The sequence below is a fragment of the Oryzias melastigma genome, linkage group LG13, assembly GCF_002922805.2.
Source record: "Oryzias melastigma strain HK-1 linkage group LG13, ASM292280v2, whole genome shotgun sequence".
Classification (NCBI taxonomy): domain Eukaryota; kingdom Metazoa; phylum Chordata; class Actinopteri; order Beloniformes; family Adrianichthyidae; genus Oryzias; species Oryzias melastigma.
The window spans coordinates 1,037,272-1,051,633 of record NC_050524.1 but is presented as its reverse complement, the minus strand read 5'-3'; the positions used below and the strand labels follow the sequence as shown (position 1 = coordinate 1,051,633).

General features: G+C 45.5%; 2 protein-coding genes across 2 annotated transcripts in view; both read right to left on the bottom strand.

Annotated features, from left to right (window-relative positions):
• The window catches only part of LOC112149083 (P2Y purinoceptor 14), a 10,721-nt gene extending 5,922 nt beyond the window's left edge, over nucleotides 1–4,799 (bottom strand). Inside the window, exons 1-3 of the mRNA XM_024276543.2 lie at nucleotides 4,780–4,799; nucleotides 3,124–3,225; nucleotides 2,976–3,013 (exon numbers count right to left, since the gene is read on the bottom strand). The gene's annotated coding sequence lies outside the window, so the exon portion shown is untranslated. The remainder of the gene's footprint in view (nucleotides 1–2,975; nucleotides 3,014–3,123; nucleotides 3,226–4,779) is intronic.
• A 4,040-nt stretch (nucleotides 4,800–8,839) lies between these two features.
• Nucleotides 8,840–10,100, bottom strand: LOC112149416 (P2Y purinoceptor 14-like). The gene has a single exon (XM_024277082.2). It carries the CDS (start codon nucleotides 10,098–10,100, stop codon nucleotides 9,000–9,002), a length of 1,101 nt encoding a protein of 366 aa, XP_024132850.1. The 3' UTR covers nucleotides 8,840–8,999.
• Between the last annotated feature and the right edge of the window lie 4,262 nt (nucleotides 10,101–14,362).

Below are 14,362 nucleotides of genomic sequence, written 5' to 3'. Positions count from 1 at the left end.
GGGAGAGGGAAGTCTGGGCATCTTTGCTTAGACTGCTGCCCCCGCGACCCGGTCCCGGATGAAGCGGAGGAAGATGGATGGATGGTTTAGCTCTATAATCACTTTATTCTGGGACTCAAAGATGCCCAGAGAACATCGTGAAGCTCCAGTAACCAGACGGGTGCTGATGGTTGGAGCTGAGAGGATCGGTTTGACTCAGAGTTCTGGTAGTAACTGTAACTACAGGAGAAATCTACAACTCAAACTGAGAAATGGAAACTTCACGACCGATTTTTGTTTGATCTCAAACATTCAAATACAGGAAAGATGCATTTCGCTTTATGACAGAGTCACACAAAACAAGAAAAAGTTTAAGACAAAAACCTCACAAGCAAAAAAAACGTAAAAGACAAGAACATGCACCGCATAGAACAATCATCTCAAGCCAAAACTAAAAATAGTTTCAGCTAAAACTCTTAACAAAATAAAAGGTTTTGGAGTCCAGACAGAGGGAGCTCATTCCAGAGTTTAGGAGCAACAGCCCGGAAAGATTGGGATCCGTGTCCTCTGCTCCCAAAGCGTGTGAGGGACCAGCAACAGGTTCTGATCCACAGACAGAGGAGCTTGACCATGAGGGCTCTAAAGATCAGCACCAATATCTTATATTGATAACAGTAAGAAACCGGGATGGGAGAGATCTTCTCCGAGTGCGGGTCAAGATCCTCACAGCAGAGTTTAGGATCGACTGCAGCCGAGACGGCTCCTGATCCCGACAGGAAAGCTGCTACCGTAGTCTAAGGGTGTAGGGAATTTGGAGATGTATCGCCAGATTTCATTTGAAGATACTTGTATCGATTTAAAATGTGACACAACAATATTTAATGAATTATTTATGAGCGTCTGACTCTTTTTCCACCTAAACCCCGACCACTAGTTGGCAGCACTGAGCCTCTTTGAGCAGCTCCACATACTGACCAAAATAACAAGATCTCAAGAGAACCAGCTTGTGTTAAATGTTCGTCTTGTGGTTTTTGTTGTTATGAGACGTGTACTACTACTTTTTATTTGGGATATGTACCGAACCGAGACTCAATTAGTCGACTAATCAACGACTAATCGACTATTAAAATAGTCAACGACTAATTTAATAGTCGATTAGTCGTTATCATAGGTTCATTGGTGACTCTAAATTGGCCCAATGTGAATGTGAGAGTGAATGTGTGTGTGATTGAGGCCCTGCGACAGATTGGCGACCTGTCCAGGGTGAACCCCGCCTTCGCCCTTCAGTAGCCGGGATGGGCTCCGGCACCCCGCGACCCCGAAAGGGACAAAGCGGTCAAGAAAATGGATGGATGGATGGATTAGTCGCTACTTTATATGATATGGAGTCAGAGTGTAGTAAAGATGGAAGTTATAATGACATTCTTGTTACTTTTTGGACTATTTTGGCATTTATTAAGGTTTTTAGGCTATTTTGGAATTTAGCAAATATTTCAGTTACACGCTAGCTGTTTTAAGCTAATTTAGGTTTTATTTGTTTTTTAGGCTATTATGGAGTTTAGCTAATACTTCACCTGCGTGCTAGGTATTTTGGCTAACTTAGGCTTTTTTATTTTTTAGGCTAATTTGGCATTTAACTAATATTTGAGCTTTAGCATCTTCAGCTGCACATCTTACAGCATTCACACTAGCATTATCGCAGATACTTGCAGTTTGTAGTTAGCTTAAAGCTAATGATAGCTTAGATGTGTTTTACATCCACTTTGCTCATGACCTGATTGGTCGACTAATTGGAAAAAAAATAATCGGTGATTAGTCAACTATTAAAATAATTGTAACAGCACTAGTCCTTCTACTCTCCAGATTTATCGCGATCTGTATCGTATCGTGATACGCATAATGTGATAAGTATCGTATCGACAGACTCTTGCCAATACACACCCCTACAGTAGTCTGGCCGCATAGACACAAACGGATGAATAAGAAGTTCTAGATCTTCATATAACACCATCTTCCTGAGTTTAGAAACGTTCCTCACCTGGAGGAAACAGATGTCTGGAGTGCTGCTCCAGCGTCAGATCTTTGTCAAAATGACTCCCAAGTCTCCAAGGCTGGTTGGACAGGCTGACCAAGAGAATCCAAGTGCTGCTTCATTCCCAGTTTGGCGTCATCGGGTGCAATAACTAGTGTTTCTGTTTCTCTGAGTTTAGCTGCAGTTTTTACTGAGAACATTGTTTAATCTGAATCAGGTAGTTCAGAGTCCAGTTTGTGTCTCAGATAGATTAAAAGAGAAATATAGCTGGATATCCTCAAAGAAGCAGTGGGAGACATCGCTGAACTCCTGGATGATCCTTCCAAGGGGGATCATGTATTACAGAAGTAAGAGAGGACCCAGAACAGAGCCCTGAGGAACACCACACAGCAAGTGTCTGACCAGATAAGTAAGAGGGAACCAGCGGAGAGCTGACCCTGACATACTTTTCAATGAGATCCGATGGTCAACAGTGTCAAATGCTGATGGGGGATCTAGCTGAACTAGAACGGTGTGTTTCCCAGAATCAGCGGACATCAAAACGTCACGTGATGTTTACGAAAACATAGATTCTCCTGTCATAAAAGAACTTGAGCGACCACTTTCTCAGGGAGAGAAATGGAAGCTCTGAAATTCATAAAACGTACTGTGTGGTCAGAGGGGGCGGAGTCATGCTGATGAACTTTTCCACTCAACTGACATTTTGACTGAGCCTCCAATAGTATTTGGTAAAATTTCACAGAATGATGATAAGTAAAAAAAAATCCTAACATTTGTTCTTAATAATCAGACACTGAAAATATGGCATCGTCTGCGTAGAGTCTGACCTTCTGCTTACAGTGAAGGTGGAAGACTTCTTTACCGTTACAGAGACATCCTGAGGCACGTCTGTGACCTCAACGGCTGAGAAACATCAGGAATTCTCCAAGTATGTCAAAGGGTAAATGAAAGGAGCGCCGCTCACCTGTTCTCTGATGATCATGAAGTCTGGAAGTCTCAGGTCTGGATGAAAAGTGCAGAGAAGAGCGTTCTTGGTTGGTTTCTTCACGTCTCCTCTGAGGCAGAAGTCTCCCAGCTGGGATCCAGAGGCAGCGGTTACCTGCAGGACTCACCTGTGCGCCCGTCCGTGTGAGGGTGTGGAGAGAAGCGGACTTCCTTCTGCAGCGCTCACAGGAGGAAGAACTCAGCTTGGGGGGAGCGGGGAGGAGGAAGAGCTGCAGAGAAACAAAGCGCATGTGTTGCTCATGTGCCAGAGTTTTCTGTCCCTTCTGCTGCTCATTTGCAAGTCAAAGCCGCCTCCCTCCCCTGAAAAAAACAACCCAAAAACCTGCAGAACAGAACGACTCACGCTGAAGCTCAGCCTGTCAGAGCATCATCTGCTGAAATCAAGACCGTCAGCGGAAAACCACACGACAAACCCGACCTGAAGCTGCAGACCAAGACCAGCAGCAGCTGTGAGCGAGAGATCTGATCTGTGTGCAGCTCAAGAGGAAAACAGAGGATGGAGGCGCCAAAGACCCGGTGGAGGCGCCAAAGACCCGGTGGAGGCGCCAAAGACCCAGTGGAGGCGCCAAAGACCCGGTGGAGGCGCCAAAGATCCGAGTAGTTTACAGATTTATGAGGATCTTCACACCACTGCAGGTCCATCAGCTACTCTGTGGGGGGGGGCAGCATCACCAGGAAGTCCTCCTGAACATAAAAACATGCGAGTTTCTTCTGCAGGTATCCAGTTCTTGTCTGGATTCACACTGAGGTCCAAGACCTGGATCAACAGATCCGTATTTCCAGGTAGACCAGATGTGTTGAAGTTCAGTCATCAGTCATGATGGGGACCTCAGGGGTCCAGACCTCAGAACCCAGATGAAGTCTGGACTTTGACTGCATCCCTGGAGCTCCTTGGTTCTGGGCTCCAGCAGCAGACGGACACATTCCAACCATGTTCTGCTGAACAAGCGGTTCCTTTTAATCCACTTCAGTCAAAAATCAGTCCACAAACCCGACGGTGGTCTCCCTCAGTTCAACAAGTCTCTGTTGTGGTTCTGTTGGGTATCATGCTGTGTCGGTTACAGACAGTTTTTCTGGACTGGCAGACCCCAGCAGTGCTCCCTCCTCTCAGCCTCCACAGGAACGTCCAGTACTGGTTCCAGAAGACGGAAATTAGCCGACAGCCGGACTCAGCGGTTCTTGTTCCGGACTCAGCGGTTCTTGTTCCACCTGTGGACCGGCGGATCAGATCCATGGCTTACACAGACGGCCTGAGGGTTCATGGGAGTTCACCCGGCCTATCACGGCAGATCAGAGGAGGTTTCTGTGGAGGAGGAGGTCTGGTCAGACCTGGATCATCCGGAGACATGGGTGATGATGGAAAACTGCTGCTACAGAAACGGAATAAAAACGTTTCTAAACGGCGTTTGGGGACAGATTTAAAGATCTTCATCAGGTTCAGTCTGAGGGAAATCAGAGGTTTGAGGCTTGAGGCTTCAAGCTGCGACATGCAGACATGCCAAAGTGCTGATGGAGGTGATGGCAGAGCCAGTTTGAGGAGCAGCTTTCTGTTCACAGGGAGGAGGAGGAGGAGGAGGAGGAGGAGGAGGTTTATGCTGCCCTCTAAAAACAGACTGCTCACATGCACACGCTCACGTGCACACCCTGACGTGCACAGAGGAGATTGCGTTTGGACACTAACATTACAGATGTTTGACTTTATTCTTTTTCGTCGTAATCTCTGTTTTTATTTATTTCTTTTCTGTTCGATTTCTTCGGCTTACCTTTCAGTTCTTCTTCTTTTGGTTAAAGGACCCAAACTCTGGTTTCGGAAGACCTTTATATTGCCTGAATCAAATCAGTATCAAGCTTAATGGGAGGGAGCTGGTCTGTGGGCGGGGCCAATCCTTATAAACTGCCAGTGCTATCTCTAGATTTAAAGATGTCAGGTTTGTAAATATTACGTTTCACTTCTTCTCTTTCTACTTTTTGGTATTTTTACAATATTTTTCTTTCAGCTAAATAAAACTGCAGAGAAACTATGTTTTTTTTTTTCCCAGTTTTTCCTTTGGTCTTTAACTCCCACTGGAGCAGTGACGAGGTCGATGAATGAGGAGAACTGAGAGCGTTTGGATCTTGGAAAATATTTTTTGAAAATTCCTGATTCCTGCATGTTGAGCATCAGCTGCACTGGAATGTGACATTTTTAGGATGTAGAGATTCATATTATGCTTTTTTTATTTTGTTTATTATTTTGTTTTAGCCAAAATCAAAAAGCTTGTGTGGTTTTCTTGAGACATACATCCTGCAGAGCAGCAGGAGTTTATTAGATATTTGCCTGAATGGTGAGACTGTTTGCACAGAAATTAGCCAGCATTTATCTGTTTACACTTTCTACCGCGAGCTTATAGCACCTCATAGACCCAAGGTAACATTAGCCAATATCGGATCTATCCAGCCGTACAGTTCTGATCCAGATTCCAGCTCAGACGGGGAAACAAAGACGTTTTTTCCTGTTTGTCTGCGGGTGGATGAACCTGGTTGTAGCGGAGAAGAGAGACAGTTAGTGCTCCACAAACCTGAACTGTTTCAAACCGCCGGTTCTCATCTGCTCTGGTTTCAATGTGACCTGTTTAAAGAAAAAGTCAGAAACAGTTTGAATCGTAAATGTTTTATATAAATGTCCTCTATCATGAGAAACATGTGCAGAGCCTGTTAAAACAACACAAACAGCATTTTCATTGCAGTTGGTCTTTAAAGTGGTGACTGAGGAAAATGAACCAAAGTGGGCGTGGTCTCTGTCTGGTACCGCCTCCATTTGAAGCTGCAAACTAAAAACTGTTTTCTAGTTGATCATCTGAAGCTTCTGAAAACTTCTACTGTTGAGTGTCAAAGTCATGTCAGCCTCATGACCGAACTAAAGAGGAAACCACAGCTGAGCGTTTGGTGTCTGAATCTCACTGGAACGTTGTTCCTCTGCAGCAGGAAACCACATTTCATGACTCAAACTGACAGTAATTGAAGCCTCTGATCAGAAGTTCTGTTCTTGTTCTGCTCACGTCCTCACATGCTGGATCGTGGGGTTTTTCAGAGCCTATCGTCAGGTGGAGGCGGGGCTTGACCTGCACCGTCCTCCAGTCCATCACAGATAAAACTGGACCGGGATTTGAACCTGTAATGTGACCGCTCCAGTCACATGCTGTGGTTCCTATATAGATCCACAGATAATAGAACCTCTCACTCATTAGAAAGAGCGTGGAATCATCATAGATGGAGAGTTAGACTGTGTGACACTGTGGCTCCTGTAGGGGGCAGCAGGTCAGACTGAGATCCAGTTTAATCCCTGACGGGTCGGGGGGCTGTCAGAGTCTAACCTGACTACTGCTGGGCGAAGGCGGGGTACACCGAGAACGGGTCTGAGTTCAAAACGGAACCTCCGAGTAGGAGAGGATGACGGACTGACCCAAATGTTGTCGGTTTATTCAGAGATGAGAAAAGAGCGACAGAACATCACGAGAAGGAAGTTCACAAAAACACACAACGTTCATTTCTTCATCTCACTGGAAACTCTGGAACATCCTGGGTCAGTTGTGATCACATTTTTATTAACGTTTAAAAGAAAAGAATCAAAACTGGAAATGTGATTAAAACTTCTGATCAAACATAGGTTCTGGTCTGATCCATGAAAGGTTCTGGTCCGATTCATGGCTGGTTCTGGTCCGATCCATGACGGGTTCTGGTCCGATCCATGACTGGTTCTGGTCTGATCCATGGCTGGTTCTGGTCCAATCCATGACTGGTTCTGGTCCAGTCCATGACAGGTTCTGGTCTGATCCATGACAGGTTCTGGTCTGATCCATGGCTGGTTCTGGTCTGATCCATGACTGGTTCTGGCCTGATCCATGACGGGTTCTGGTCTGATCCATGGCTGGCTTTGGTACGATCTGTAATTGGTTCTTGTCCGATCCATGACAGGTTCTGGTCCGATCCATGACGAGTTCTGGTCCAATCTATGACTGGTTCTGGTCTGATCCATGACTGGTTCTGGACTGATCCATGACGGGTTCTGGTCCAATCCATGATGAGTTCTGGTCTGATCCTTGACAGGTTCTGGGCTGATCCATGACGGGTTCTGGTCCAATCCATGACTGGTTCTGGTCCGATCCATGAGAGGTTCTGGTTTGATCCATGGCTGGTTCTGGTCCAATCCTTGACAGGTTCTGGCCTGATCCATGACAGGTTCTGGTCTGATTCATGAAAGGTTCTGGTCCGATTCATGGCTGGTTCTGGTCCGATCCATAAGTGGTTTCTTCAGATGGTCTTCTTGGTTTTGCAGGTATGAAAGTTCCCCAGAGCTCTAGTCTAGAACTGTGGTCCTCCTCAGAACCAGGGTCCGTGTTCTCTTGCAGGTGAATTCTGGTCCGGTTCACTTCAGTGTGAACGCAGACGGACTTTCTGAGAGACAGAGAATCAAAGGAAGTGTTTTAGCTCCTTGTGTTTGAGGAGAATCTTGTGGAAGTTTGGAATTGCATGCTGGGTAACGGAGGAGTGGAAGCTGCTGGTTACCTTCTGGTGTTCAGGACAACAGCGCCCCCAAGTGAGCGGCTGTTGGAACTGCAGGATTCTCTCAGATGGTTTGTTCTGCTGGTTCTTCTGATGCTCTGCTCTCACCGGGAATGGAACCGCCGTTCAGCGCTGGTGTTCACACCGGACCGTCGGTACCGGTACCAGCCCATCTAAAGAGGAAGAGGCTCGGATGGACGCCGGACTTAAACCCAAGTTATTCATTTCTCCTTCATTCATCTTCAAACGGTCGGCACTTCAGTGAGTTTAAAGGGACGGCATCCGTCCAGACCTACCAAACCGAGTCCCTGGGGGGTTTGACCTTTGACCTTTCCTGGGTTTTTGGGAGACAGAGTCTGGAAGCGGTTCTAGAATTTATCTGCACCTCTTTTGGGTCGTCTGCACAGACAGAAGAAAGTCCAGAGAATCGTGTGGGAGAAACAAAGGAAGCTTCAATGAAATAAACGTGAGTCCAACTCCAGTTCATTAAACTGATGACAGTCGTATGTAAACAAAACCATAAACAAATTCAGGACAGAGTCGTTACAAAACAGAGAGGCTGATGTTTGACATGAGGTAGAAACACAACAACACGCCGGCTGCAGCAGAGAGCAGGTCAGGAGCAGGACTTGGTGGTCCTGAGGGGGGCGGAGACTCAAAACGTTCACTTCAAAATCAAAAACTGACCTTTTAATAATAAACTAGAGAAGAAGACGTCAGACTGACGAGCGTGATGCGTTCAGGGACAACAGAAAGCTGAGGTGAGGGACTGAAACATGAAGCTGTGGGATCACAGACGAACAAGTCCCGGATAATAAAATCCCATGATTCAAACCCAACCGTCGGGTTCCATCGTCGGACCGGATCCTGGAGAAGTGAATGCTCCTGCAGATGTTCGTTCACGTTTGAAGTGTCAAACACGTCTTGTGCCAAAATTAAGAAGAATTAAATTAAGAAGAATTAAATTAAGAAGAATTGGTTATTTATAGTTAGAAATGAGTCAAAAACTCGTTCAACATCAATCATTTTTCATTCTTCAGATTTAGTTTTTGCAGTGCATGCTGGGAATGAGTCAGCTCAATCTTCTCTGTTACTGCTTATTAGCAAATTGACTAAAGGATTTTTCAGTGTTTGTAGTTTCATGAACACAGATCAGATATCGAACTGAAACGAAACCCAAAAATCAGGTCACCAACGAGCTCTGACCACAGGGAGGCGGCATTGAGACGCAGTATGGAGGGTAGCAAACCATCAGTCCGTCATACCAAGAAGAACATTTTGCTGTCAAGTCAACTGGAATCTTCAGAGACAGAACATTGACCTGAGAAGCTAGAGCACAACAGTCGTTGCTTGAAATAGTTCTTCATGAACCACTTCTCCAAGTTCCCAGATTAATCAAGTCCAAATCCTCCAAAGAAGACCTCGTTTCTGTGATTTCTCTCTACTTCACGTATTTGTTCGGCTCTTCCAACAGGTTGGACTCTGATTTCCGGAGCGCTCTTGAACTCCTGATCTCCTGCAGGTCGCTCCTCTCACCGCAGAAGTTGCTGACACTCTGGAGCGGACTGGCAGTCTGAGCTCTCCTCTTCCTGAAGGACACCTTCCTCCTCAGACCCTCCCTGAAGGTCTTACACATCAGGAAGTAGATGACGGGGTTGAGGCAGACGTTGAGGCAGGACAGCAGGAGCGTCCCCTCTTTCAGCCGATAGAGCATGAAGTTGGTGTTCCTGCCGAAGAGGGACGGCTTCAGCAGGTTCAGGTTGAAGGGCACGCGGCAGATGTGGTACGGCACGAAGCAGACAGAGAAGATGGCCAGGATGCTGAAGATGCTGCGGCTGGACTTGCGGCAGATGTTGTGGCTGTCTTGTTGCACGCGGCGGTTGGACTTGTACAGCTGCACGGCGATGGAGGTGTAGCAGAAAACCATGACCGGTAACAGCATCCAGAACAGGAAGGCCGTGAAAACCGTCGTCCCGTAGTGCCAGCGGTTCCCCATCTGCATCTCCAGCTCCCAGCAGTACGTGAAGTTATGGGGGTCTCTGGTTGACAGAAGAACTCGGGGCAGATTGCAGCACAGAAGGACTCCCCAGGTGGAGACAGCCAGGACTCGAGCAACGCTGGGTCTCTGCAGGCAGTGCAGCTTCAAGATGAGACCAAACCTGGAACTGCAGGTGGAAGAGGTGCTGGGAGACCGGGAAGCGTGTTGGAAGATCCTGCTGTAGCGCTCCAGGCTGATCAGACCGATGAACAGAATCTCCACATACATGCAGGCGGACGACAGCACAGAGACGTAGTGGCAGTAGAGCACCAACAGCTGCAGCTCCTCCATCAGGGCTTTGAAAGGAAAGGTGAGGACCATGAGGAGGTCGGCCACCACCATGTTCTTCATGTAGACCATCAGGCCCGAGTCCACTGGAGCTCTGAAGAGGATCCAGGCGGTCAGGCAGTTCAGTGGCAGACCCACCGCGAAGATGAGCCAGTAGAGCAAGAGCAGGACCTGAAGACTGCTGACGGGGGTTTGAGGGTCCGTGGAGTTACCCATCCCTGAGAAAGACAATTCAATGTTCAATTCAATTTTATTAATAAAGCCCATGTGACAAAGTCAAGGCCCGGGGGCCGGATCCGGCCCTCCAGGTAATTCTATCCGGCCCTCCAGATCATTTTATTGTTATTAATGACCCGATGTTATCTTGAGCTCATTTCTAACTTGTATAATTTTGACAATTTTTATGGAGAGTAAAATATTGAAAGTTATTTAAGGTTTAAGTTGATTTATTCTGGAATAATATTCCTGACTTTTTATTATTCATAATTATGTTAAAAAGTTACAGTTTTATATATATATAAACACCCCTCTCACCCTCCATGGTGGTTTCTCCTCATATCTCGGGTCCTCCACCAGAGGTCTGGGAGCTTGAGGGTCCTGCAGTATCTTAGCTGTTCCTGTTCTTTTCTGGACTGAGTTGTCTGAGGTCTTTCCAGGATCTGCTGTAGCCACTCCTCCAGTTTGGAGGTTACAGCTCTGAGTGCTCCAATGACCACGGGCACCACTGTCACTTTCACCCTCCAAGCTTTCTCCAGTTCCTCTCAGACTCCCTGGTATTTCTCCAGTTTCTCATGTTCCTTCTTCTTGATGTTACCATCACTTGGTACTGCCACATCCACCACAACAGCTTTCCCCTGCTCTTCATCCACCACTACAATGTCTGGTTGGTTCTCCATTACCATCCTGTCTGTCTGGATCTGGAAGTCCCATAGGATCTTTGCTCTCTCATTCTCTACCACTTTCTGAGGCGTTTCCCATTTTGACTTTGGGGTTTCCAGTCCATATTCTGTACATGTTTCTGTATATTATTCCAGCTACTTGGTTGTGGCGCTCCATGTTTGCTTTCCCAGCCAACATCTTCCACCCTGCAGGTATGTGCTGGATTGTTTCCTCTTTGCACAGCCTACACCTCAGGTCTTGTCTGGTGTGGTAGATCTGAGCCTCTATCACTCTGGTGTTCAGGGCTTGTTCCTGTGCTGCCAGGATCAGAGCTTCTGTGCTGTCCTGCAGGCCAGCCATCTCTAGCCATTGGTAGGACTTCTTGATATCAGCCACTTCAGTTATTGTCCGGTGGTACATCCCATGCAGGGCTTGTCCTCCCATGATGCTCTGTCCTCCAGCATCACATCCTCTGCTTTCCATTGTCTGAGACATTCACTGAGCATGCTTTATACCCAATAAACCCGTGTTGTGACAGTAAAATCTGTCTAACACAAGAGGCTCTCAGCCTGTGTCTGTTTGCTCGGCTGTTGGACAGAACAAATAAAAAAGAAGAAGAAAAAGCTACGGTTTTAAAGTTTTAAAAATTAGCTTTCTGGACTATTTTGGCATTTACTAAGATTTTTTTAGGCTATTTTGGAGTTTAGCTAATATTTCAACTACATGCTAGCTGTCTTGGCTAATTTAGACTTTTTTCAGTTAGGACATTTTGAAGTTTAGCTATTGTTTTCATCCATATGGTAGTTGTTTTGACTAACCTACGTTTATTTGTTTCAGGCAAATTTGGCATTTAGCTAATATTCTAGCTGGCTATCAGCTTCAGCATTTTCAGCTATCAGCACTAGCATCTTCAGCGGCCAAATTCAGCTTACAGCATTCACACTAGGATTATCACAGGTAATGCTATATAACTAGTTCATAATTATGTTAAAGATTTATGGTTTTAAAATGTAGTTTTAGAGGGTTCAATAAATGTTTATCCTGTTCGTCCTGTGACCTCAGGAGTGTTTTGGATTTTGACCCCTTGTGTGATTGAGTTCGACACCCCTGATCTACAGGAACGTACAGTTCATGGATGCTGGTCTAATGTCTTGAAGGTGAGTCATGACAACTGGACTGAGTCCAGTTGTCATGACTCACCTTCAAGAAAAAGTCCTGTAGATGAATGAGAATTTTCACCAACATGGTGGTCTAATGTATCAAGATGCCATCTCTTTGTCCAAAGACAGATGTGCCTCATCAGTGTATTTGGCAAACCGACACCCAGCCTGCAAGGCCAAGCGGGCCCCAAATGGGTTTATCCACGTTTTCCAGGTTTGTCCAAATTTTATATCGGCTTCAATAGGCACTCAGTGGACAGGCTACGCTAGCCAGTAACGTCTTTTCTTTTCTTCAATACATGTCATTCTTTTGTGCCTTCTTGTCATTTCTAGGATGTTTTGACTTTTACGGAGCAGATCAGCTGTTTCGGCTTGAAATGAGTTTGCTCCACTGTTTTCTCATTGTGACTCATGACGTTTCCTCTGACCTCAAACCACCGCTTCGCATCCAGATCACAGACCCACAGCTACGCTCTGCTTTTGTACCAACAAGATAAAAGCCACAGTGTCTTCCCTCCATCATGCTTTCTTCTGCTCTTCTCTGACCTCTGCTCTGAAGTTTTGCAGAAATTCCATTTATTTCAAACCCAACAGAACTAAAGTTGATGGAAGCAGAACGTTGAGTGTCTGTTTGTGTGCAGGTCTGTTTCTGCAGATGTTTGGAGATGCAGGTGGATGGATGCTGAGGAGGAGAGCGTCTGCGGGAAACTGCAGTGAGAGCCAGGATGTTCTGTGATGCTTTAAACAAGCCCAGCTGTTCTGCACTTCTCAGCAGCAGTCCTGACATTTCAAACATACTGTAGCATCTCCGTTACTTAAAAGGCCTGCAGTCTATCCTAAAATGTTAGCCAATTTTAAGCCAATTTCTAAACTATCTTTTACCTCTAAAGTGCTTGAAAAGATCATGTACATTCAGCTAGTGGCATTTTTGGAAGATCTCCATCTTTGAGGTCTTCCAGTCGAGGTTCAATGCTTTGCATAGTTCAGGGTCAGCTCTGTTAAAAGTTTTTAATGATATCGTTTTAGCTACAGGCTTTAGTGATTGTGTGGTTCTAGTACTTTTAGACTCGTCGGTCCTATTCGATGCTGTTGATCATGAAATTTCAGTTTCTCCCCTAAAGCAGTGGGTCAGAGCAAAAGGTCTGTCATATGAGTGGTTCAAACCCTGAATGAGTGAACCTTTTTGTAGGTCTCAGAGACCGTATGTCCTCTTCTGCCCCCTTTACATGGGGGTGGCCTCAACACTCAGTTTTAGGGCCTCTCTTATTCCCCGTGTACTTGTTACCACTCGGCTCAATAATTAAGAAATATGGTGTGTCCTTTCATTGTTATGCTGACAACTTCCAGCTGTATGTATGTTCCTCTTAGAAAGAATAAGCTGTTCGTCGAAACATTTCACAATTGTCTTTTAGACTTTAAATCATGAAAGAATAAAATTTTTAAAGTCTTAATGACAGAACAACAGAAGAAATAGTTTTTGGGGACAGTTCCAGGTCCCCCCTGCTGATCTTGGCCCTTGATATGAATATGTGACATCTCATGGAACAAATGCAGAATTAAAGATGGACAAAGAATTTCAATGTAAAGTTGAGCTTCTTCCTTTTGAAGCAGCTGGCAAAAGTCCGACCTTTCCTTTCTTTGAAGCAGTTTGAAACAGAGATCCACACCTTTGTTACCACCCAGCTGGATTACTGTAATTCACTACATGTGGGGGTCAGCACCTCAGCCGTAGCCCGATCCCATATGATCACATCTCCCCCGTTTTACCTTCACTTCACTCGTTCCCTGTTCGTATTTGAATTCATTTTAAAGGGTCCATACCATGAAGAAACAACTTTTTGAGCTGATGTCACACGGTGAGAACCGCCCCCTCCAGGAAGTCTATTTCCTGGTGGAGAAAAATGAGCGATGACTTGGGTTTGAACGTGGATTATTGAGCAAAGGCTGAAAGGTTTTTTGATGCGGAGATTGATGACGCATCGAAGAGAACGGAAATGTTAACAACCAGTGCTGATCAGAACAATGTTCTCATCATTTCAATAAATCCTGAAATGTTCATCCGGTGCTATTGTCTGCATTTTTTGACCAAATTTCTCCACAGAATGAACCCATTACCCATCAGCATCCTATCTGTGACTAATTTTGGGGATAAACCTCCGGGTTTCACTGTATGTGTGTATCAACTTTTAAAAAATAGTTTTTTGTTTTTTTTCGTGGATGACACGCCGACGAGGACCGCTCTCGGATGACGTCATTGAATGGGCGGGACCCTGAAGGAGCGAAAGGTGGAGCCTCAAAGTATGAGTTCTTTTACTTCCAGGTATGAAGAGAGTTGACAAAAACAGCTAAAATTTCATAAATAATTTGTTTTTAGTGTTCTAAAGGTAATATCTGATTATAAATATGGATGTAGTTTACTCTGAAAGACTAAATGATGGT